Source organism: Acipenser ruthenus, chromosome 13 (assembly GCF_902713425.1).
Source record: "Acipenser ruthenus chromosome 13, fAciRut3.2 maternal haplotype, whole genome shotgun sequence".
Taxonomy (NCBI): domain Eukaryota; kingdom Metazoa; phylum Chordata; class Actinopteri; order Acipenseriformes; family Acipenseridae; genus Acipenser; species Acipenser ruthenus.
Window position 1 is genome coordinate 23,420,113 of NC_081201.1, and position 22,953 is coordinate 23,443,065.

Genomic DNA, 22,953 nt, shown 5'->3' on the forward strand with positions numbered 1-22,953 from the left:
TTCAATAGGAAATTTAATTATTTCTATCATTTATTAGTACCAGACAAAACCTTCCTCAAAACCGGGGCGGTCCAAAGAACACAGGGATAGGTGGCAACCTTACCTCCCATCCAAGTGCTGCCCAGAATCAACCCTGTTTGCCTTACAGATGAGACCAGAATACAAGATGGTATAACCTTATAGATGTTGTGCTAGATGTATGTATCCATGAAAAACACAAGCACAGCTGAAATGCAAAATATAAATATATATATTTATTTTAAAACCACCTACAAAGTTAGGAATGGTAACATTATTTAGGGTTTTTGTTTTTTTAAGTTGTTTACAAAACAGAAATGTAACTAAAACACTTATTTACAGTATTTTATTTTCACCCAACTCTAAGAAAACAGGTTAACTGCTGACTATACAACAAACTCAGAAGAATACAACAGTTCACATGAAAATGGTTTACATTTCTTTTGCGATAAATATCTACATTTTAATGCTACAGGAACTTCAAACATTTTCAAAGCTGGTGTGCACCAAATCTCCTTGTTTCATAGCTGGTTTCAAGTTACGGTACACAAAAGGTACAACTGAAAATTCTTGAAGTATAATTGCTACATACACATTTGTCTGCAAAAAACACATCTTATAAGGTTTTTCCGGGAGAAGAACAGTATCAATTTTGTCTGTCCATTTAATTTAGTTGTTGAACAATCTTTTTTTTGTTTTGTTTTGTTTAAATCACAAAATAAACAAACACAGTCACCTTCACATGAAATCCATATTACATAAAAAAAAAAAAATACAAGAGAGTGTGATACTATAACTATAATGTAAGAAAATAGAAAACTCCCTGAAAGATGAGGTCTTAATGAAAAATAATTAGGCTAACAAGCATCCCTGATTTTGGAATAGAGAGAAAGGCAGTCAACGTTGCTCCGCACTTAACATATGGAATCTATTTGATATATAAATTGACTTAAGCTTTATTAGCACTGTTAAAACCATACCAAATTATCTTCAATGGTTTCCAGAATATGATTTTGGTCAGTCCAAAAGTAGCTGTAGCTGTAATGAACATTTCATGTAACTACTCCATGTTCCCATATTAATAAACAATGATATTCAAATAGCGTCTCAGGGTGCTACCTATCATGATGGAGACAACACAAGCACGAGCGTCGGCTCATGTATACATTTTTCCTAGTGAAATTCAAACTAGGTTCTTAAAATGAGAATTACTGTCCTGTGATGAACTGTAACCTGGATAGAATGGTTATTGTTATCATCAACACATACCCTGTGAGATAAAACCAAGATGGACACATGTCTCTCAGTTCCTAACTAGATGTTCTAGATTGTCAAAATGATTTCTTGTTAAAAATTCCAGCAAAGGTCATTACTGGTTTTTAGATGCTTAGAACTGGGAATTGTGCAGTTTATCAGCTGGTTTAAGAAAAAAAAAAATAAACAATCCATTTAATACTGCCCACTATCTCATTGAATTTTACATTGAAACATCAATTTATAATACACTCTGCCATAGTTTAGCTTACTGTGCCCACCACTTTGTCAAAAAGCCTTGGTCATGTTTGTTTTTTACAATTTCCAAATTTAGCTGTGGAGGTGCAAGCCTCCTGCCGAAACCTGTTAGTCTATATACCTGCTGGACACACGGACAGGGTTTTTTTTAAACCAACAGGACATTGGTAAATGTGTGTTCCAGTTGTTTGCTGGTGACCAGCAAAGCAAAGGCTGCTGGAATTTTTAATTGGCATATACCTTTGTGAAGTATAGTAAAACCTGTGCTTGTTCTGTAATGGTTTCCTCCAAAATTGATAATCATGATATAAAGAGATCTATTCACACAGCTTTAACGCAAACTTTCTTTAAATACTGTCTTTTGAAGCACAGGCAAACTGAGGGGTTAGGAGGAGTCTTTTTAAACTGGAAAACCTGCAGGCCTACAGAATTGACAGGATTAAGGTGAGCTCAGAGAACTGTGAGAAACACTTTAATGGCCTCTGCCAGCACCATGTCTAACTGCAGGCAGTTCCCTGGCCCCTTACATGTCATTGAGCACCTAACTCTAGCACCAAAATAGCAAAAAGAAATCCTCCCAAGCTTTATGACACCCCAAACTTTATTTAACTACCCCATGCTTTAAAAACAGTCTTTAAAATAAAGCCTGGCTTCAAGATTTGTGAATTAGCCCACTAAAGAAAAGAAAGATGAACTCTGAAACTACCCAGTATTTTATGTAAACACTGTCTTTGTACCATTAACCTGTGGGAAGGGATTTAAATAATTGCAGTTTAGTTCCTACTATTTGTATTGGTTAATACCAAGATAACAGCAAATACAAACCAAGTTACATTTGGTAGTAGATTTTACAAAATTATATTTAAAAAGCGGTGGACGCATTTACATTTTCAGCAACTGGGAATAAATAATCAATTATTCACAGATTTCTTTATTCCCGTTTATTATACAGAAGTATAGTGGCACTAAAACATAAAAAGTGAACTATTTAAAGCACAAAAAACTGCTGTCTGAACTTGCAACTGTGGAACTGGTTTGAAGTAGGCCACTGTTAAGGTATATGTGTGTGTTTCTTTTGAAAATGCTGCATTCTGGATTGTAAGGTACCTTTACAAAGTAATGTCCATGATCTGTGTTATTTAGAAGATATACTTTATCTCAGAATTACAGTCCTTCAGTCATTGTCAACAGCAACGTCCAACAATACAGCAACCGAGAACAGTCATGAATTTAGCTATAAACGTGTCCATCTTTTTATTTTAAATTAATATTGTTAGCAAATGGGTATATGCAGTGGATAAAAAAAAAAGGTTTACAAAGGCTGGCTTGCCGTACAGGACAACTTTGTTTTGTGAGGTTTTAATTTACAGCCATAGTTTTAAAACCTCACATTTAATAGAATTATATCATAGTGGCCCAATAAAAGGTGTCAACATTGTTTTTTTTTTTCTATATTATAGTGGTAAAACTCACTCCAAGCTGCTTTGTAAAATGTATTCTAAGAATAAACTGTAAAAAAGCATGTCCTAACAGTGGAAAACTCTCTGCACCACAGTTTCTCCCATTTTTTGCCATTCGTGTGGAAATGCCCATCCTTGTGACAAATGGAGTCCACATGAAGCAATTACACAGCAATCTTGTATAGGGATGAACTATCACAGTTACAGTAATGTATTCTTGTTTGGATTCCTTAGTATATCATTTTCTGTTTCAGTCATGACATCCTGGTGACTTTTTAAATGAAGTTAAAGGAATCTCTGTGTCCTCAAAAGAGTTCTCACCACATGTCTTCACTCTTCAATTCAGCTGGTACACCACAATGTAGCCATTAACTTGTCCCCCTGGATGTAAGAGATCAGTAAGAAATACCACATAGAACAAATGGAGCATTTGTTACATCCACTAGAAGTGTTGCAGAGGGGGGCAGGTTAATGGTTACACTCTGCTGTACTAGCTGAACTTAGAGAAAATACAAGTTTGAGAGCCCTTTTAAGACACATGGATGCTTTGATCTTTTTAAATCTTGATCTTGATGACTGAAATAGTAAGGTACGTACAGAATGGATACATTAGTTAAGATGGATATCCTATACCCATAACAAGCTACTCTTCAATGCAACAACAATCCTAGACATCAGCTACAGGGTTCTGTACATCCTGTGGTGGTGGTCCTAGAATCTAGCCTCATATATTGTTGCACGGTTTCATTGTTCCAGGGGGAATGTTTTTTCCACAGCAGCAATGCAATGACTTTATCATCATTCTCGTTGTCAATTTCTTTTTTTGGGTCATCGTCAGGGCCCAGCTATAGCTTAACAAGACTATTAATTTAATAATTATAGTTAGGTTTTACTGACTTGTATTAATTATGAATTGTAAATGCACCTGCATGTCATATTTTAAAATATGCTTTTAAAGTGTAATGAATGCTTTAAAAAAAAAAAAGAAAAAAAAAAAACACATTTCAATTTCCCTTCAGATTTAGATAACTTGGATTCGAGAAATGTTTCTTTTTAAGTATAAACCAGAAGTATTTGTTTTATTCTGTTGTAAACTAATTGCATATAGATCTGTTATAGTTAAAATACAGTACAGTACATTTAGTACCAGAAATCTCAAGCACTGTTTTGATCTGTTTTAAAAAAACATGATTGTTGACCTTTAAACTCTGTTAGCACCACCCAGTTTACTGCACTGAGTAAGTGATGCCTTTCTGGAAATTAATTTCTGGAACACTTAGCTAGAGAAATATCACCCACAGCAGGGGAGATGAATAAGGCAACTAAAATCAACACAACTTTACAGCATGTCCCTACAAGCTTATTCACAACTCAGTTTAGCTGTCTGATAACCTAGCAGCACTATTACCAGTTATCTAGCTCTGATAATGTGGTTATAAAAACTGGCAAGGCATGACACTTAACTGTCCATATGCATTTTAAGGGTAACTAACATTTTGTTTTAAAGCTAGTGTCGCAGTGTTCAATTTCACACTAAGCTATGACTCGATATCTGTTTACCACATTGGTCTTTAGTTTAGCCTTCTGTGCCCTTTGTTGTTTGTTTGTAGTTCGTTTCATTGTTTCTATTCCCTAAATGTGGTTTTAGCTCTTGGAGGTAATATGCTCCCCCCTGTCACTCAAAAATACTTTCCCCCCTAAAGGCATTTTTGACTTACTTCAATAAGGAAACAATAGTTTAAATCTGGCCTTGTTTAAAACATATTAGGCAAAAAGTACAGTACTGTTAACATTTCTTTAAATGTAGCAAGTGCAGTCCTAATATAGAAAGTACAATTAAAATAAAGGATGGGTTAGGCAATTGTGGTTATATAGCACCATAACTATTATTGAGAGCTGTTAAAAAAGCTTAAGCCCCTGAGTTATTTAAAGAATGTTTTTTCATAGTGTTTTCTAATGAAAACAGTTCTATACTGTTGAAGAAGCAACATCAGCTTCATGGAAAACTAGGAACAGAGAGCACAAGCTGGAAATGAGGTGGAGACAGACACAGAACAGAGGACAGTGGTGGGTTACCAAGCCGCCATGTTGTTACTGAGTCATTGGGACTCTTGTTCATAACCTTTCTTATGTTCTTTAAATAACTTGCGAGTTTAAGATTTGTTATCATTGACTCCTTACTGTTGTGTGGAAGTTTTTTTTTTCTTTCCATTTTTAATTCTAATTTGGGACATTTTAAAATATAACAAAATACATTTCAAAAGTTGAAACCGCTGCTTTCTGGCACAAATCAATTCCTTTGCTGCAGGCCTGTCTTACTTCAATGGTCTGGATCGTGAGATTGAAGCCAGACTAGGAAAGTGAAACTGACTTTCTGGGAGCAACGGTTTTAAACTCCTAAATACATAATGTTATATTCAAAAACTGTATATCCCTAATTAAAGTAAAAACAAGCAATTCATTAAAGTATCTACTGCACAAGGGCAAGAAGACCAGCGATAATGCCAATAAGAAACTGATTTAAGAAACTACATTTTACAGCCTTGCTGTACATCCACTGTCACAGCACACTGGACAGTCTGGGGTTCTACACTTCATGTGGTATAACCCATGGTTTATTGTATTTACTATATAGCACCACGTTTAGGAATTTATAATAGGCAGAGTTTAATGCCAAGTACTGCAATGAAACAAAGGCAGACAATATAATATTTGACTGTAACATGCCATTTTACAAAAAATATTCAGTCAAGATGCCTCTATGCAATCATGTCTTAGTTGTAAACATTACTGTATTTCCAATTCCAATACTGCACGTACAGTAATGTATATAATCCCCCACATCTGACAGCAAGCCTAAAGAACTTTTCTGAAACAACAATAATTACCCAGACTGGCATAGCAGTGTGAAAAATATAAGCAACGTTCTCATTTTATGAGAATTGCTGTTCTTTTTAATCAACTTGTTTATTAAATTGTATAGTACACATTGACAGTTATCAGCAGTTACTGAGAAAACCTTTTTTTTTTTTTTTTAACAGAAAGTGTAAACCAAAAAGGTATTTACATTTTAAATACTGCCTGTTAAAATATTTGTTCCTAACACATTTCATAATCTCTAAACAGCCAATGGCATTCGACGTTTTAACATATGTGGGGAAACATTATGACATGTGTGGATAATGCAATACTAACTGATTCCTGGCATGCTTTGCTAGGGACCTTTCTTATGTAATGCTCCCTAATGGAAGGCTTGCTACTGCAGACACAGCCTAGCACTAGAATTACATTTGAATTACCGCACTGCTAACCTCGTACTTAAAAAGTACTAAACAACTACTATTATAACCGTGTGCAGTTATTTAATGCCAACACTGCGTAAATCAGGTACAGTATCTTTAACACAGCAGTGTTTTTATTATTTTGTGTTTTATTAAACTCTAAAGGGATAGCAGAGCAATGGTTAAAATGTAATCCTAGGATCCAGAAGCTTTGCTAAAGCTGCTGTTTCCAATGTTTCAGCAAGGCTTGAAAAATAATTTAAAATACACATGGCTTTCTCAGTCAGTTTCCCTCATTCATATGTTGAAATGTAACACGCAGATGGCATATGTTCAGGTAAGTGATTATAAACTGTATTGGAATAAATACTTTAGGGATCTGTTATTTAATAAATCAATTATTTTTAAATTAATGTTTATCCCAGAATAATTTGTATTAACTTTAAACTAACTTTAAAATAACTTGCCACTTTTTAACAATTGTAATGATCTTATCTTAAAAGACATGTCGACTTGAACATTTTTTTTTTTTTAAAGCAAACAGTATGTTTATTTAAAAAACTGCCAGCAAAGTTGCTTATAATTGCAACTTTTCTCTTTAAAAAATATTTTTGCTAACCTGTCTATTCAGGTTATTTATCATTTTGTCTGTCACTTAAATGAGGCATTGTACAATATCGCTATGTTCAGTTGACAGTTTAGTTGATTTTTCTGCAGACTACAATCAGAAATCTGTAACGATCAAATATAATTATAAAAATCATCACTACCGTAATGAAAGTCACCATGAATATATACATTACAGCGATTTTCAGTATCGAAAAAAAATATTTCTAAAGTACTCGATCACTTTCTGTATCTAAACCAAGCTTATGCTGAGCTATTTCAAGTTATTAAAAAAAAATAAAAAGTGCTTTTATTTCATATTTACAGGCTGCAAACAAAATGTATTTAACAATCAAACAAAACAAAAATGTACCTTTCCTTCATTGCTTTTCAATTTTTAAAATACGCCCAACACAATCAAATAAAACTTGAAAATCAAAGTAAAAAATATTATATAATGCTACCAATATTTTTTAAAGACCTATGTAACAGCAGTTTTCACCAACGACCGAAAGTTGCTGCTTCATTGGCATCACCAAATCAGTCATATGAAAAAGAGCACCAGAAGCTGTATTATTCAACATTAGAAAACATAAAATGAATGATATATAACTTTTGCACCGTAAATGTCACCCTAAGATTTGCAAGTTCAATGTAAATTGATACAGAGTACAATTGCCGTAAACAGACCTTATCAAAAGCACCAGAAATGAAACTCCTCATGTTGGAAACACCTCGAAAAAGCCTTAAAGCCACCAGATGATCATAATAAATAGTTATTTTGCATTTGTACTTCCTTATTTGACCTGTATATAAAAATTGTAAAACCGCATTTCCTTAAAATCTGCTTCAAGCACCATTCTTTAAAATAAGAAAAAAGCTTACATACACGTACAAATAATCCTATTGTCACAGTTAAAAACCCACACAATGATAAAACCTCAACTGAGACAGTTGAGATGAAAACAATATAAAATAATGAGTCAAATCTGACAGCACCATAAAATATGATCAAAAGCATTGAGGTAAGGCAGCAAGAACACAACAGTAAGTTCAGACCCAACGGTTATAAGGGCCTGTAACTTGTGTCAGGGCATATGAAGATACAGTAATAACCCCATCCCTAGATATCGTTAACGCCCTGCGAGTAGGAATCTGAACCAATTCAGTATCTTCATGTATAACATCCTCCTTTTCGTTGACGCTTGGCTTTGATTTCTTGTTGCGAGGCTTGGCAACACTCTCAGTGGTACCCAGCCTTTCAGCTTCCATCTCTCTCTCCTTCGCTCTTTCCGCCACCTTGGCCTCCCAAAGTGCCAGCCCGTGTTTGGGCTCATTCAAGTTCTTATGCTGGTAAAAGACCAGGGAAACGCGGGTAGGGTGGTTCCTGTTTGGTTTCTTGATTGGGGTGGTGGCGTGAAGCTCGCGTCGGGCGCATTCAATCAAGATGGAACCATGGGACGGGGCAACGGCGACTCCACCAATGTCTCTGTCCAGGAAGTTGTGTTCACTGTCGGACCATACTTCCTCTGCTTGATCCTTAGTAGCCCCATGCCCTACTGGACAAGGGATTTCTCCATTGCGCACTTTGCAGGTGGTGTTTGTCCCTTGCGTGTGCCCCGGTGGTGGGATATGATAGTCCTTTCCTATCTGTGTTTTATGAAACCCGTTGGGTCTGTTTTTATGCGCCTCAGATGCTTTTGAGTGGAACAGCACTGGTAAGCTTTCATGAGGATGCTGCAGGTTCGAAAACTTCTCCTCCTTCATGTCAACATTCTGTTGCTGTGACAGCTGTGAGTTTGGGACGTCAGCTGTGAACCCATTCACTGCCATCTCAAAGCCGCTGTTGTATTCACGGTAGGGAGGAGCGTAGGTTTGGTTACCAGGTAAGCCAATGTACCCGTATGGAATAGGAAAGTTTGGATGAAAAGAAGGAAGAGCTTCCACACTGGGGCTGGGCATTACAGAAGAGTAAGGGTACATGCTGCTGAAGTCATAAGGGGAGGAAGGGTTATAATTTCCTAATACCGGTATGTAGTTTCCAAGACTGGCATGTCTAGGCAATTTAAATGAACTGTAGTAGTCTTGAGGCTCCATTTTGTAAGATGCCGATTGTTCCAAAGGACCTCCTTTACAACCTGCTAAAACAAAGAATAAAACAGTTAAAAGATTAGCCTCCTGTGATCCTGTGATTTCTATTTGAACTGTTCAAAATGTACTGAAGCTTTTTAAGGGTCGAATAGTAAAGTGACAGTCAACCTGAGAAACTGGCTGTCATCTGGCACATCACATGATTGTGAATTTGTTGTGAAGGGTGCGGTTGCTAGTGGACAGAGGGGCAGTTGTGGTTGCAATCCATTAACAAATAAATGACATTTCAGAACAATAATAAATAGTTAAAGCAGTTTTAGTGCACAAACAGCAAAGTGTTACAAAACAGTATGCTCATAAATGAGGCACCACAAGTTCCCCCGGCCTCTCTCGTTCATCTTGTATCATGAGAATATTCCTCATGGTTCCATAAGGCTGTATTGTTTTCATGATTATCATGGATTTCACTATTTCTGTGAAATGTACCCATTACCATGTAATATGTAGTTCCCCATGAAAATTCACATTTCTGGAAGAGTAGTGTAAATATGCATATTTTTAATCACTTAAAAATAAATACAGCAAATGTTTTCCTTTTTGACGCACTACCTGTTACACTGCATTTAGGAACCTGGCAGCCAGTTTAGTTTGCTTCCGGTAATGATTGAGCACACTGCATAGAGCTGCACAGTTTCTTTAAAATGTCTTCAATGAAAAAGACACCAGCTGCATCAAAAATCGGAAAAATAGTTCTGCTAAAGATCGCTCTGTCCAGTACAAGAAGGGGGACATTTCACATGTCTGTTGTTATTTTCAAAGTTATTTATGTTTTTTTTGTTTGATAATTCACTGATGGTGAAAATAGATATAAAAATGACATAAAAAATGCTGAATTCTACAATTTAGCATTTACTGTTTTTCAACACGGTTAACGACTTAGGAACGGAAACGGATATGAGTATGGAGAGTACTTCACAAAAGGCTAGTTCAAGATCTGCAGTTAGCAAAGACATGGAACTCCAGGTTTGTGTCTGCGGCTGGAGCAAGGCGACAACGGTCAGGGGTTTGAAGATTCATCAAGGGAGAATTAAATGCTTGAGGGAGAAGGGACAAGGGCCTCGCATTGATCAGTACTTCTTACAGTCAAGTCAGTCGAATGAAATCCAGCGACAGGATGCAAACCACAGTTCACAGGATATCAGCACCCCTGTCATAGACGTGAGGAGGACTTGCATGGACACAGTTAGTGATGAACCTAATGATCCTTGTGAACCCGGTCAGACAAACCAGCATAAGAGAGAAAAGAACCTCAACGGGCACAAGCCTGGAGTCAAATGGCCAAGAGCTTGTGAGAAAACTGCATGGGACACAGTAAACACAGATCACTGCTTTGCATTGGAAAGATTAAGTGGAACAGTTGAAAAGAAGCTGGATAAATTTGGGGACATCATCTACGCATATGGAAGTGAGAGGTTTGGAGTTGAAAAAAGGAAGGAAAAAGTACAAACTTCCTGCAGCAGGAGATTGAACGCTTAGTTAGAGAAAGGAGACAGCTGAGGAAGCAATGGAGAAGAGCAGAACAAAGTCAGAAGGAGGGACTCAATCTCTTACAAAGGGTCATAAAAGATAAGCTTGCAACATTGCGCAGAGCTGAGCGCCTACGGAAACGCTACAAAAAGAAGGAGCATGCGAGAGCTAACTTTTATAAAGACCCATTCAAATTTGTAAAGAAATTATTCACCAGTGAGAAGAATGGCACACTAAAAGCATCTAAGTTTGACCTGGAGAGATATTTGGAGGAAACACATACAGATTCAAAAAGGCAGGAGCCTATGTCAATTCCGTCAGACATCCCACCTATCAATCCACCAGAATACCAAATGGAGGACTGTGCACCTAAGTGGAAAGAAGTAGAGCAAGCTGTGAAAAAAGCAAGGGCTTCATCATCTCCAGGGCCTAATGGAGTTCCGTACAGAGTGTATAAAAGTGCTTCAGGAGTTCTACGAATTCTATGGAAATTGATGAAAGTGGCATGGGAAAAACAGGTTGTACCAAGAGCATGGCACAGAGCAGGTGGAGTCTTTATACCTAAAGAAAAAGATTCTACAAGCATCAGTCAGTTTCGTCCTATTTCCCTATTAAACGTAGAAGGCAAGATTTTCTTCAGCATTATTGCTCAGAGATTGTCAGCTTACCTATTAAAGAACTGCTTCATTGACACTTCAATACAAAAAGCGGGCATTCCAGGTTTCCCAGGATGCTTAGAACACATCAATGTGATCTGGCAACAAATTCAATCAGCTAAACAGGAGAGGAAGGAGCTCCATGTGACATTCCTGGATTTGGCTAATGCATATGGTTCAGTGCCACATGAACTTCTTTGGGCAGCATTTGATTTTTTCAGTGTACCGATGACAATAACAAATTTAGTGAAAGCCTACTTTGGAGATTTGCAATTTAGTTTTTCAACTTCAGAATTCAGCACTACATGGCAATGCCTAGAGGTTGGAATAATGGCAGGATGCACCATTTCTCCACTGGCTTTTACCATGGCAATGGAAGTAATCATTAGGGCATCAAAATGGGTAGTAGGAGGAGAGCGCTTGGCTTCTGGAATGCGACTACCACCAATTCGAGCATACATGGATGACATGACAACCATGACTACACAGTAGCCTGCACTAATCGGTTATTGTGCAAATTAACCAATAACATTGAATGGGCACGAATGCAATTCAAGCCCACTAAATCAAGGAGCATCTCTATAATTAAAGGTAAAGTAGTAGATAAAACATTCTTCATTAATGGTGAGGCAATACCAACAGTGTCTGAGAAGCCAGTGAAGAGTCTTGGGAGATGGTACAACGGGGATCTAAAGGACACAGTTTGTGTGGGAGAAGTTAGACAACAAGCAGTGGAAGGGTTGAAGAGCACAGACAGCAGCGCTCTACCAAGCAAACTAAAACTCTGGTGCTTTCAGTTTGGACTACTGCCAAGGTTGCTGTGGCCACTGACTGTGTACGAGGTTTCTTTGACAACAGTAGAGAAGCTTGAAGCTTTAATCAGTTCATACATCAGGAAATGGTTGGGAGTTCCACGCTGCCTCAGCAGAGTGGGACTTTATGGTAAAGGAATACTGCAGCTACCAGTCTCCGCTCTAACCGAGGAGTTTAAGTGCGCCAAGGTCAGACTGGAAATGACATTAGTAGAGTCACGCGACAAATGCGTAAGGGAGGCAGCACCTGTGTTGAAAACTGGAAGAAAGTGGGCGGCAAAGAAAGCTGTGGAAGATGCAAAGGCTGCCCTTCGAATTGGTGATATCATGGGGCAAGTTCAGCATGGAAGAGGGGATCATGGTCTCAGTTCAGCTTCTCCTACATGGCACAAGGCAGCCCCAGCTCAAAGGAGGAAGCTGGTAGTCAACAAGGTGCAAAAGCAGGAGGAGAGGATGAGGTGTATAAAGGCTATTTCCCAGGCCAAGCAGGGAGAATGGATGAGATGGGAGAGTGTGGAACAACGCAAGATTGGCTGGCAAGACCTATGGTCAATGGAACATAGCAGGATCAGTTTCCTCATCAGGTCAACATGTGATGTACTCCCATCACCACAGAACCTAAACCTCTTGGTAGGAGAGGATCCATCATGTCCTTTGTGTTCATCACCTGCAACATTAAGGCACATTTTGACAGGATGTAAGGTGGCTCTTAGCCAAGGACGGTTTACTTGGCGCCATGACCAGGTGCTGCGATGTTTGGCCTTAGCATTGGAAGACAAGCGTAACATGACCAATAAGTTGCAACCTGTTCCATCAAAACATTACACACAAAAGACAACATTCCTCCGCCCAGGAGAGCAACCACCAAAAAAAGGTGTCAAAACCAATCCTCGCCCAGGACAACTGGAAGCTGGTAGAGACTGGAAAATGCTGGCAGATGTTGGTCAATGGCTTATTTTTCCACCTGAGATTGCCAACACTAACCTTCAACCAGATATTGTCTTGTGGTCTGGATCAGCACACCTTGTTCACCTGGTAGAGTTAACAGTGCCATGGGAGGATGCTGTAGATGAGGCGTATGAGAGGACGAAACTGCGGTATGCTCAACTAGCCACTGAAGCGGAACAGCGAGGATGGAGAATCCGGGTTTACCCAGTGGAGGTGGGTTGTCGAGGATTTGTGGCACACTCTACAACCCGGTTTCTCAGAGACGTCAGATTCAGTGGCCAAGAGTTGCGTCGCACAGTGAAGAACTTATCTGAAGCAGCAGAGAGGAGCAGCAACTGGCTGTGGTTGAGATGGAAAGATTCTGGCTGGGGATCTCAAGCACAATAGAAAGAAAGAAACGCTGATGTACAGGTAAGTAAGCTGGGCTGAGTTGAGTGGGGGACGGAGTGGGGTGATGCTGGGACGCCAGAATCACCGTTGAGCCCTCTTGAGGTGTCGTGGCTAGTCGACGAAACACTGAGGATGGAAGGTGCCCACTTGAAGACCCCAGAGATGTACCCTACTTAGCTCAATCCAGACGGTTGTCATGCTGATGCACTGGGGAGGCCGCACTGTGGTTGATCCCCGGAGCCAGCATCGCAGCCATGGTGTGTGCTGATGCGCCAGGGAGGCAAAATAAGCTGATCCCTGGAGCCAGCATTACACTTCAGCCATTAACACCAGACAGAAGGATATCTACATCATCATATGGAAGGAAGTGCAAATGGATGGAGACACATATGGATCACATTAGTTTACTGTAAAGCTACGTCTTAGTTGGTGCTTATCTTGGCGAGAGCCGAGTTCAAATCAGCATGAAGTTTTAACATCTACTCTAGTGTAATGGAAATCAGGTAAGCATTTAAATATTTAGGAACATTCTAATAAATATTATGTTTATTTATAGACTGTGAAAAGCCGTGGAATAAGCCATTTTTTACAGAGAAAAAAAATACAGCCCTATGAACGTTCATGGTGTATCCTCTATACACCTTATGGCGCATATTTGTGTAGGGGTGAAAACGATGGGTTAATGAAATTTTTTTTTTTATAGGCCTATTTTCACTGCATTTTGTATGTAAGGTGCTAAAACATTTAAATACCTTCCTAGTTAAGCATTCCTTTTCACAAACTATTCATAAATAAACAACAAACTGCTACCTGTTAAGGTCTGACAGCTGTCATGGCCATTGATGCCTCCATCTTTGAGCTTCACAGGAGTAGCTTGTTTTTTGTCCTGGTTGTTTTGTTTCTCGGCTGCTGCCCGTTTTGCCTCCATTTTCTTTTTCCGCGCTGACTTCACCGGCTCTGCCAGCAAACGCACCTCTCTGGGGAAGGCCGAGAGGGCCTGGATGGCGCCGGTGCGCATTTTCGCCCGCTGCCCATCCTCGTTGCCGAACTCGTCCGTCTGGGAGATCTTGTAGAGAGGCAGGACATGCAGCTGCTCGTCTTCAGGTATGTTCCTGATAGCCCGGTTATCCTCCTTCGTTAAAGTGCAAACCTACGGGAAATAATTGGTCTGCTGTCAAGACTTCAATCCAATCGCATTCATTAACAGGCTTGTGGTGCATCCATTTTAAGATCTGTAACTATTAAACACTCAATAGTGCTGAATTTAGAAATGCTAAAAGTGAAAATCCTTTTCAATGTCTTCAGAAGACATTTCATTTAAGTTTATTTTAGTATTACTACATACATTTAAAAAATATAAGACCATTTACAAATAAGAGGAGGCCATTCGGTCCATAAATGCTTGTCTGGTTCCTAGTAGCTGATTGATCACAAAACTTAGTCAATGATCACATTGATTCAGCACTGACAATATAGCTTGGTAACCTTTTATATTCACTCACTACAGTCTATATAAAAAAGTGTCTCCTACCCTCTGTCCTAAGTCTGTCTCCACTTAATTTCCAACTGTGTCTTCTGGTCCCTCTCTCTGTTCTGTGCTTACAGTATTGACTGGGGTTAAGTTTGTCAACTCATTTACGAGTTAAAAAAACGTTACTGACATAACCTGAATTGTGTTAAAAAAACAGCGGAGCCCAAAGGAGGATTTTACATGTGATTTAAAAAAAACAAACATCTGAATATGCCTTTTGCTATTACAGTGTTATTTGCCATTAAACATTGTCTATTGCAAGTGTGTTTACAATTACATAAATGTGAAGTGTTTGAAAAACATCAGACATTTATATAGAACAGTGTTACATACTACAGTGCTTCCGTTGTTCATGTTATGCGTGTCTTTGTGTGCGTGAGCACAGAAGTCGACGCATGCTGTGACACCAGAGAATGGCCGGCCTTCCTTTTTACCTAGACGGCAGTCTGGGCCCAAATATTCTTGATCCACCTGGACACAGAAGCAAAGAAAGGTGATGCACATGGCGGGATAGGAAACTGGGAGCCATAGAAGTTACTGCATCCAAGTTACAATAAAGCATGGAGTAAACCTATCGTGACCAAACGTTTTGGGAAATCTAGGGTATTACCACAACTGTCCCAGTTGCTGTCCCAATTTTTCCAGACGTCTCTAAACAATATCTGTGGATATATTAGGTGAGACAGGCAGTCACAAAGTGGAGATCTTGTTCTTCTTAAAGAAGAGAAACATATATATGAAGATGGGTCTTTATGAAACGTGGCATACTTTTAGGTTAACCTTTAATTACATCATTACAGGGCTGATCCTTTTTTCTGTACAACTTATTTATAGACATTTGTATGACTATGCTAAGTTAAAAAATGAGCTCATCTGGTAAGGCACGACAGCGTGAGTGTAGAGTGTCTCACAATCAGGATCTTGCTGCTTTGAATGTTGGTCTTAATGAGTTGGCTGGGGGCCTGCAGGGAGCACTGCACTGGCCTTTGTGTTCCTGTGGGTTGGGGTGGGAGAACGTCTGGGCTGAGTTCACATCATTATTACGCTTCTGGTACACCTACTGGTCAGGCACAAGTCCAGGCAGAGATTCCCCAGACTGGGCCCTTATTATTATTATTATTATTATTATTATTATTATTATTATTATTATTATTATTATTATTATTATTATTATTATTATTTGTTTATTTAGGAGACACCTTAATCCAAGGTGACTTACAGAGACTAGGGTGTGTGAACTATGCATCAGCTGCAGAGTCACTTACAATTACGTCTCACCCGAAACACGGAGCACAAGGAGGTTAAGTGACTTGCTCAGGGTCACACAATGAGTCAGTGGCTGAGGTGGGATTTGAACCGGGGACCTCCTGGTTACAAGCCCTTTTCTTTAACCACTGGACCACACAGCCTCCTATCCACAGCCCTTACCTCCAGGGTTGAGTAGCTTGGTAACATCCTTTGGTTTGGTTTGGTGAGAGAGATGACTGGCTTGACAGCATGAACAAGGGTCAGGAGCAGTGAACTCGCATTCAAATTAGACTTAAAGATTAGTTAAAAAAAATGGGGGTAATATTGAGTAAGCAGGTAGAAATAGACCCACTCTCTATAACACTGGAGAAAAACTTTCCAAAAGCCATTAATGCAAAAACATAAAAGCTTTTTTTTATTTTTTACATTGTATGTTCAGGACAAGGTGCAAGTGCAGTTAAAAGTCGGTCGATTTCTATCTGCTTCCCATCTATTTTTTAAGACTTACACACCTGTACCATATGTTGGATGCATTCATGTAAGGCCCAGTAACCTTTGGATTACTATTGGTCAGTTCAATAAAAAAATATTTAAAATTAAAATAAGAAATTCAAGTTCAAGCATTCGGCAGTCTTACCTGATTCTGAAATGCTTCTGGAGCAAGTTTTTTATACACTGGAGCGATATCTGAAGCTAAATTCTGCAGGTTGTTTTCAAGCTTCCCTTCCTAAACAGAACAACAGTTCAAGTGACAATTAGAGACAGAAATGGCAAGCAATATGTCCAGCATTATTTATTTCCATTTTATGGAAGATAGTCTTACTTGCTTTATATTGAGGGGCGACAGTCACAAATTACATGGCTCAGATTTGGTGCAGTATATTCTATTATTAAGTTATGTTTAAATTATTATTATTTATTATTATTTGTTTATTTAGCAGATGCCTTTATCCAAGGTGACTTACAGAGACTAGAGTGTGTGAACTATTACAACTACGTCTCACCCGAAAGACGGAGCACAAGGAGGTTAAGTGACTTGCTCAGGGTCACACAATGAGTCAGTGGCTGAGGTGGGATTTGAACCGGGGACCTCATGGTTACAAGCCCTTTTCTTTAACCACTGGACCACACAGCCTCCTAAAACAACAGTAGGTGTACTAATTGTAGGTAGATTATTAAATATGTATATATACTTTATAGTTGTCACTGATATCAATTTGATGCACCCTTCAGAATGTCCTTGTGTCAGATGGCTGTATTGAATAGCCTGTATCACACAGCCAGTAACATTAGGTTTGTACTCAATGGACATAACGTCACAATTTAGATTCAGTCAGCAGTTCTAAAGCACGACTAAAATAAAAATAAAACATGCTTAAATTATCGAAAATAGCTGAAAAAAGAGTTTTGGACACATAATAAATATAGTTTTCATTGAACTACTTTTCTTTATATCAGGAAAAAAATGGTATCGTCATATAAGGTCATCATGCATTTGAATCTTCCACATGTCTCCATATAAAGACTAGAAGAAGTATTATTTTTTTTTTTTTTTTTTTTTTTTACCTGTCCCCATATGAGGTCGCCATGCATGAAAGGATTAAAACTACGTCGAGCACAGTCGTTCACCAATTAAATACTGCAGAAATGAAACGCTGTAACAAATAAGGAAATGCAAGCTCTAACCTCCTCGGGGTAGTCTCCTAGAAGTCTGAATTTGCGAGGGTACTTGCTCCGGGCGAACTTGCAGCCGTTGAAGTACATACTCCACGAGCAGCCGAACGAGAACGAGGCCCCACACTTCTCCGGGTTGAGGCCTTGGCAGGCACAAGTGCGGCTAAAACAAAAAGGAGGAGGTGAGGATTTATTAAGCCCAGGGTTCCTGGTTTTCTGCTTATTTTTGAGGAGAGCACATTGAAACATCATTAATTGTGCAATGGGTTGGCAGAGGCTGTGTTACTTGCAACCATGCTAGTTTTCTGTGTGTGTTTTTATAGGTATTTTTGTGCATATGAGGTTCAAATGAATATCAATAAATAACACTAGGGTGTACCTTACATGCGATTTGAGGACAACGTAAAAGATTGAAGGACTCAACGTGGTCTCGTCCCACAATCCTTTTCACAATCCTCAAAATCAAATGGGAAGTACACCCCAGTGCTCTTTATTGCTTAAATAAATTCCAAATCCATACCTTAGTGCTTGAAATGCAACCTTAGAGTGGTTGTGGGTAACATGACACTTTCATGAATCTCATCTGTCATGCAATTCCATATACTATAGGTCTCAAATGTGCAGTTTTGAAAGAAACATGATATCACAAACATGAATTTTCATTTTAGAACATGACATCTGGTACTACACTTTTTGCTTGCCTTCCCTTACAGGAAACCTGTTACTCTTGCACTTCCTGAGTTATTTCAAACAGGTTTGTTACCAACAGGGCCTGAAGGGGTGGAGACAAGGTGTAATGTCCATGAAAGTGCAAAACTATCAGAAATCAAGGCCTGTAAACTTTAATTTAGTGTACTTCAAAATAAATATACATGTTAGATGAAACATATAGGGCCATATTTTCAAAGTGTTTTCTCCATTATTTATCTTTTGATTCCATGTTAATGACGCAAAACTGAGAGGAAAACAGCGTCTCAATGTGTATAAAAGGCCATGAATAGTAGTATTTAAGTTGTTTGGGTCTAGTTTTATAAAATCAGCAGCTTTTTTCCCCTCTCCAAAAATATAAGAGTTAATTAAAGACTGGAGTAAAAGCTTTGAAAATAGAACCCATATTTCTTTAATAACGTTCTGTTTGTGATCTATGCTGTGAATGGGTGTGCATGGTGTGGTAAATGTATGGAATAATTTTGTCAGCTACTTTAAGGATCCTTTAAAAATCCACAGGTACCTACTCTTCATTTAGTGCACATCTCCTGCTTGTCGGGGAGCCATACTTCCGCAGGGTCTCAGTCAGTTCCTGATACAGAGTATCAGCCACGAGGCGTGGAATCCCTTCCCACGCCAGGATGAGGATGACCACCACAGCGTTCTGGCAGTGATGACCCGCTCGCTGCCTCACCAAACACAGAAGCTTCTCCTCCTCGCTGCCACGTCTGATTACCTGCAACATACCAAGGCAAGAGCGCATTTCAGAAAGAGTTCAGTACTCCATAACTTCCGAAAATGCGGATTCGCACTTCTTGCAAAAACCCATTTCTACACAATCACACGTTGTGCTTCTACTATTACTAAGCAACACAACAAAGAGCTTTAACCCCGTGGTATATAATTATAAGACATCTATGTAGTCTGCATTTCTCCCCTTCTTTTATTACGGGTGTGTTTATAAATGAATATATATTTCAGCTCCCTTTGATGCAATACCAAGCATCGCCTTCAAAGCCACCATAAACTGAAACAGCTTTCTAATGTGAAACAAATACTAACTAAATAGCTTACACATTATGAAGATACATATACACTTTTTTTTTTAGCCAGCATTACCAGTATTTAAAAAACAAAACAAAAAAAAAACACATCTTGTGGCAATGTGCCCCGCCCCTGTGTGCATTTCTGTATTGTATGTTGCGTGTGGTGTGTTAATGTTGGTGTATAGAGATGGCTGCATGGGATATAAATGGGTGTGTGCAGCACGAGTTATTTAAAATGTATAATTGTATTTAGGCACGAGGATGGCACATCACTTCACGTGCATTTAAAGTATTGAGTACAAGGTTGCACATAATTAATTAATGTGCTGGGATTCAAGTGAATAATTAATTGGTAATTGAATTCCGGCACAAGAGTATATATAGATGCACGTTTTACTCACTCGGGGTTGTGTGTTCGGTGAGTGGAGAACGAGTGTGGAGAAGGAGAAACTAAAAAGATAACAATTGCTATTGCGTGCTGGTAGGACCAGCACGATACATGTTTATTTAAACTCACCGTGTTTGTGTGTCTGTCCGTCCACCGTTTGTTAATGTTAGTCTGTTTTGTTTGTCTATTTATTTTGGCGTAAAGTGCCGTGTCCTGTGTTTTGTTAAAACCTTTTTATTTATAATAAACCGGCGCAAGCAAATGCCTTCATCATTTCATTTCATCTGTTCTGTGTGTGTTATTCATTTCCTGGATCTGACGGCACCACTCAGCCAGCCGTGTGACACATCTACATCTAGCATTCACATAAATGCACATCTTTCCAATTAGTGCTCATTCTACTGCTTGTGTTCAATGTTCAGGAAAAAAAAAAAAATGTAATCTGCTGCCCCTGCCTTTTCGCTCAGCATAAAAGTATCGCACTGCATTGAATATTCCTAACTCGGTTGGAATGACTAAATTAAAACAAAACAAAAAAAATCCATTAAAACCATGTTTTCAACAATATAAAATATGTGCTAGTGTTGCCAGGGATAATAGGAATATGCCTATTATATTCATACATTTTTGGAGAGGTTAGCTGAATATAGTAACAGAAGTTAATGTGAAACAAAAATAGGCTATATTTGTAGCTTGACTTGTGAACTGTACAGTAGTGTGAATGATCGATTTCAGCTCCATGTTATTATATGGGTTTATTCAGCCAGGTTTAATGTCTCACAAGATTACATGCCAAAAGGAAATTCTATTAACACTACTTCTGGAAATAATGTGTACAGTCTGTTCTTGACGCTGTCATATTTAACCAAAATGCTATAAACCCTATCGACTTGTGTGCCACCAATCCCATTTTAAGCCCACCAGAAGTGGTAAATAACATCCTGTACACTCTCCAATAATTTTTAAATTTTTCAAATTGTTTCCCACCCACCTCGTCTACGTATTCCGGTGTTTTTTTTATGCACATCGGGCGAATTTGCGGACAGTGAGTGCAGTAAGTTACGTTAGAAACTGGACAGATTAATTTGCAGGGACCAGCATGTATTTACAATTACTGGATCAGAGGACGACCCAAGCCCCAGGGCATTATTTGTCAGGAGGTTTTGTCAAACAAAACTCTTAAGCCTGCAAAACTGAGATGCCACTTCTCTACAAAGCATTCAGAATGTGAAAAACAAAATGACATTTTTAAACAAATGAAACACCAAGGTGGTCCCTACATTGAAAAAGGTTGGGAAGCACTGCCATGGAAGTATGGCAAACCATGCTAAACGTTGCACAGCCAGGACATGAACCTCACTCCCAAGACTCACCCTGCATATCACGCACTGGTGCTTTTACCAGGTGTGCCACCCGGGAACACCCACTACCGTTGTTAATCCTGTAACACTAACAGTTTTGCTTTACAATAGTGCAAACTTAGCACGGTGGTATATGCTTTGTGAATATGCCTCTAATTTTGGTATTGCATGGTGCATAACTGTATTTAAACAGAACTTGGATCATTCCATGAAAATGGTCCATACAGCATTTACAGGAGCTTGTAGAATCCAGGGGAATGTTTACAGCTGAACATCACCCCAGATTTAAGCAAACACATTTAAGAAGAAAACCATGTCATAGAAATTCAAACCATTACTATCACATGCCAGCAGGTGGCGACAAGTGTACAGGACTACAGAGTCGAGGTCAATGTACACCATATACATTGTTTTCTTCAGTGTGAAACTGAAAATTTTCCTTACCCACTTTGCTATTGGACATCCCTGAGAACTTTTTCCTTCCTTCCCCGTGTAAATTACCACTTCAATGCGAACCGCCTTCCCTTTCTCACCATACCTGTAGAACATGAATTATTAAAAAATATATATTAAGCAATACAAAAGGTACAGCAATCAGTTGTTAATATAAGCAAAAATAAAATAACCCAATAACAGTTAAAAACTGGGGGGAATATATTCAAAGCTTTTACTTCAATCTCTATATAGGTTGAATGACCAACTCTCGTTCATTATGTTCTTAAGTTTAATGAACTTTTTTTTTAAAGAAGAGAGATGAACACTAAAGTAAGTTAAGCTAAGAAAACAGTTCCATCAATTTTGCGCTATGCATATCCATGCATTAAATTGGTCTCAAATGTGCAGATTTTCTACACCAGGTTAAAGAAAACTATGTTTACAAGCCATGCTTGTGCTTCTTGGGTCATTTGGATGGTTTTTATAACACTGGCGTAGCAAGGATTTCGTCGGGGGGTGGGGGGTAGTGCTGGTGAATAGTCGCCAGGATTTCGTTTTACGGGGGGGGGGGGGCGGGGGGGCGGGGTGCTGGTGATGGATCGAGAGTTTTTGCATATGGTTGATATTTTTTAGCCACTGGCTAAAACATGTGTTTCTTTCAAAACTGCAAATTTGAGACCATAGCTAATGGAAGTGCAAAACAGGTATGATTTATGAAATTATTTTGTTAGCTACAATTACTTTAAGCATTCTCAAGTGGTTTATTTCTCAGTTTTGTAACATTAACATGGAGTTCTCGTCTTTCAAACAAGAGAATGAAAAACTAGAATAAATGCAAATATGTCCCCCCTAGGTTTTTGGTATTTATGATTCTCGTCTTCATTCTTAACAGCGAATCTGGATGTGCCTGTTCGAGGGGAGATAGTTCACTGAGACAGGGCACACAGAGTTCTTACACTTTGTCACACTGCTCATAACAGTGAGACAGACTGGCCTGCAGCCATGGAAAGGCTCTGTGGAGGCAGTGACAATCGAATTACTTTCACACGAGCTCAGGCACCTTCACGCTGCGGTGCCTGCTAGCTCTGTACTGCAGTGACAATCGAATTACTTTCACACGAGCTCAGGCACCTTCACGCTGCGGTGCCTGCTAGCTCTGTACTGCAGTGACAATCGAATTACTTTCACACGAGCTCAGGCACCTTCACGCTGTGGTGCCTGCTAGCTCTGTACTACAGTGACAATCGAATAACTGCAATAT

At 38.9% G+C, this 22,953-nt stretch overlaps 1 protein-coding gene across 4 annotated transcripts in view; it reads right to left on the minus strand.

Annotated features, from left to right (window-relative positions):
• Positions 1–234: 234 nt before the first annotated feature.
• tet1 (tet methylcytosine dioxygenase 1) overlaps positions 235–22,953 on the minus strand; it is a 59,967-nt gene continuing 37,248 nt past the window's right edge. For 3 of the 4 annotated variants that reach the window (XM_059035768.1, XM_034030993.3, XM_059035767.1), the window contains 7 exons: positions 21,702–21,795; positions 18,990–19,198; positions 17,767–17,917; positions 16,718–16,807; positions 15,166–15,303; positions 14,112–14,451; positions 235–9,018 (listed from right to left, as the gene is read on the minus strand). In XM_059035768.1, coding sequence (XP_058891751.1) covers positions 7,931–9,018; positions 14,112–14,451; positions 15,166–15,303; positions 16,718–16,807; positions 17,767–17,917; positions 18,990–19,198; positions 21,702–21,795 — 2,110 coding nt within the window. In that variant the 3' untranslated portion in view covers positions 235–7,930. The remainder of the gene's footprint in view (positions 9,019–14,111; positions 14,452–15,165; positions 15,304–16,717; positions 16,808–17,766; positions 17,918–18,989; positions 19,199–21,701; positions 21,796–22,953) is intronic. The other variant, XM_059035769.1, reaches the window with a different exon arrangement.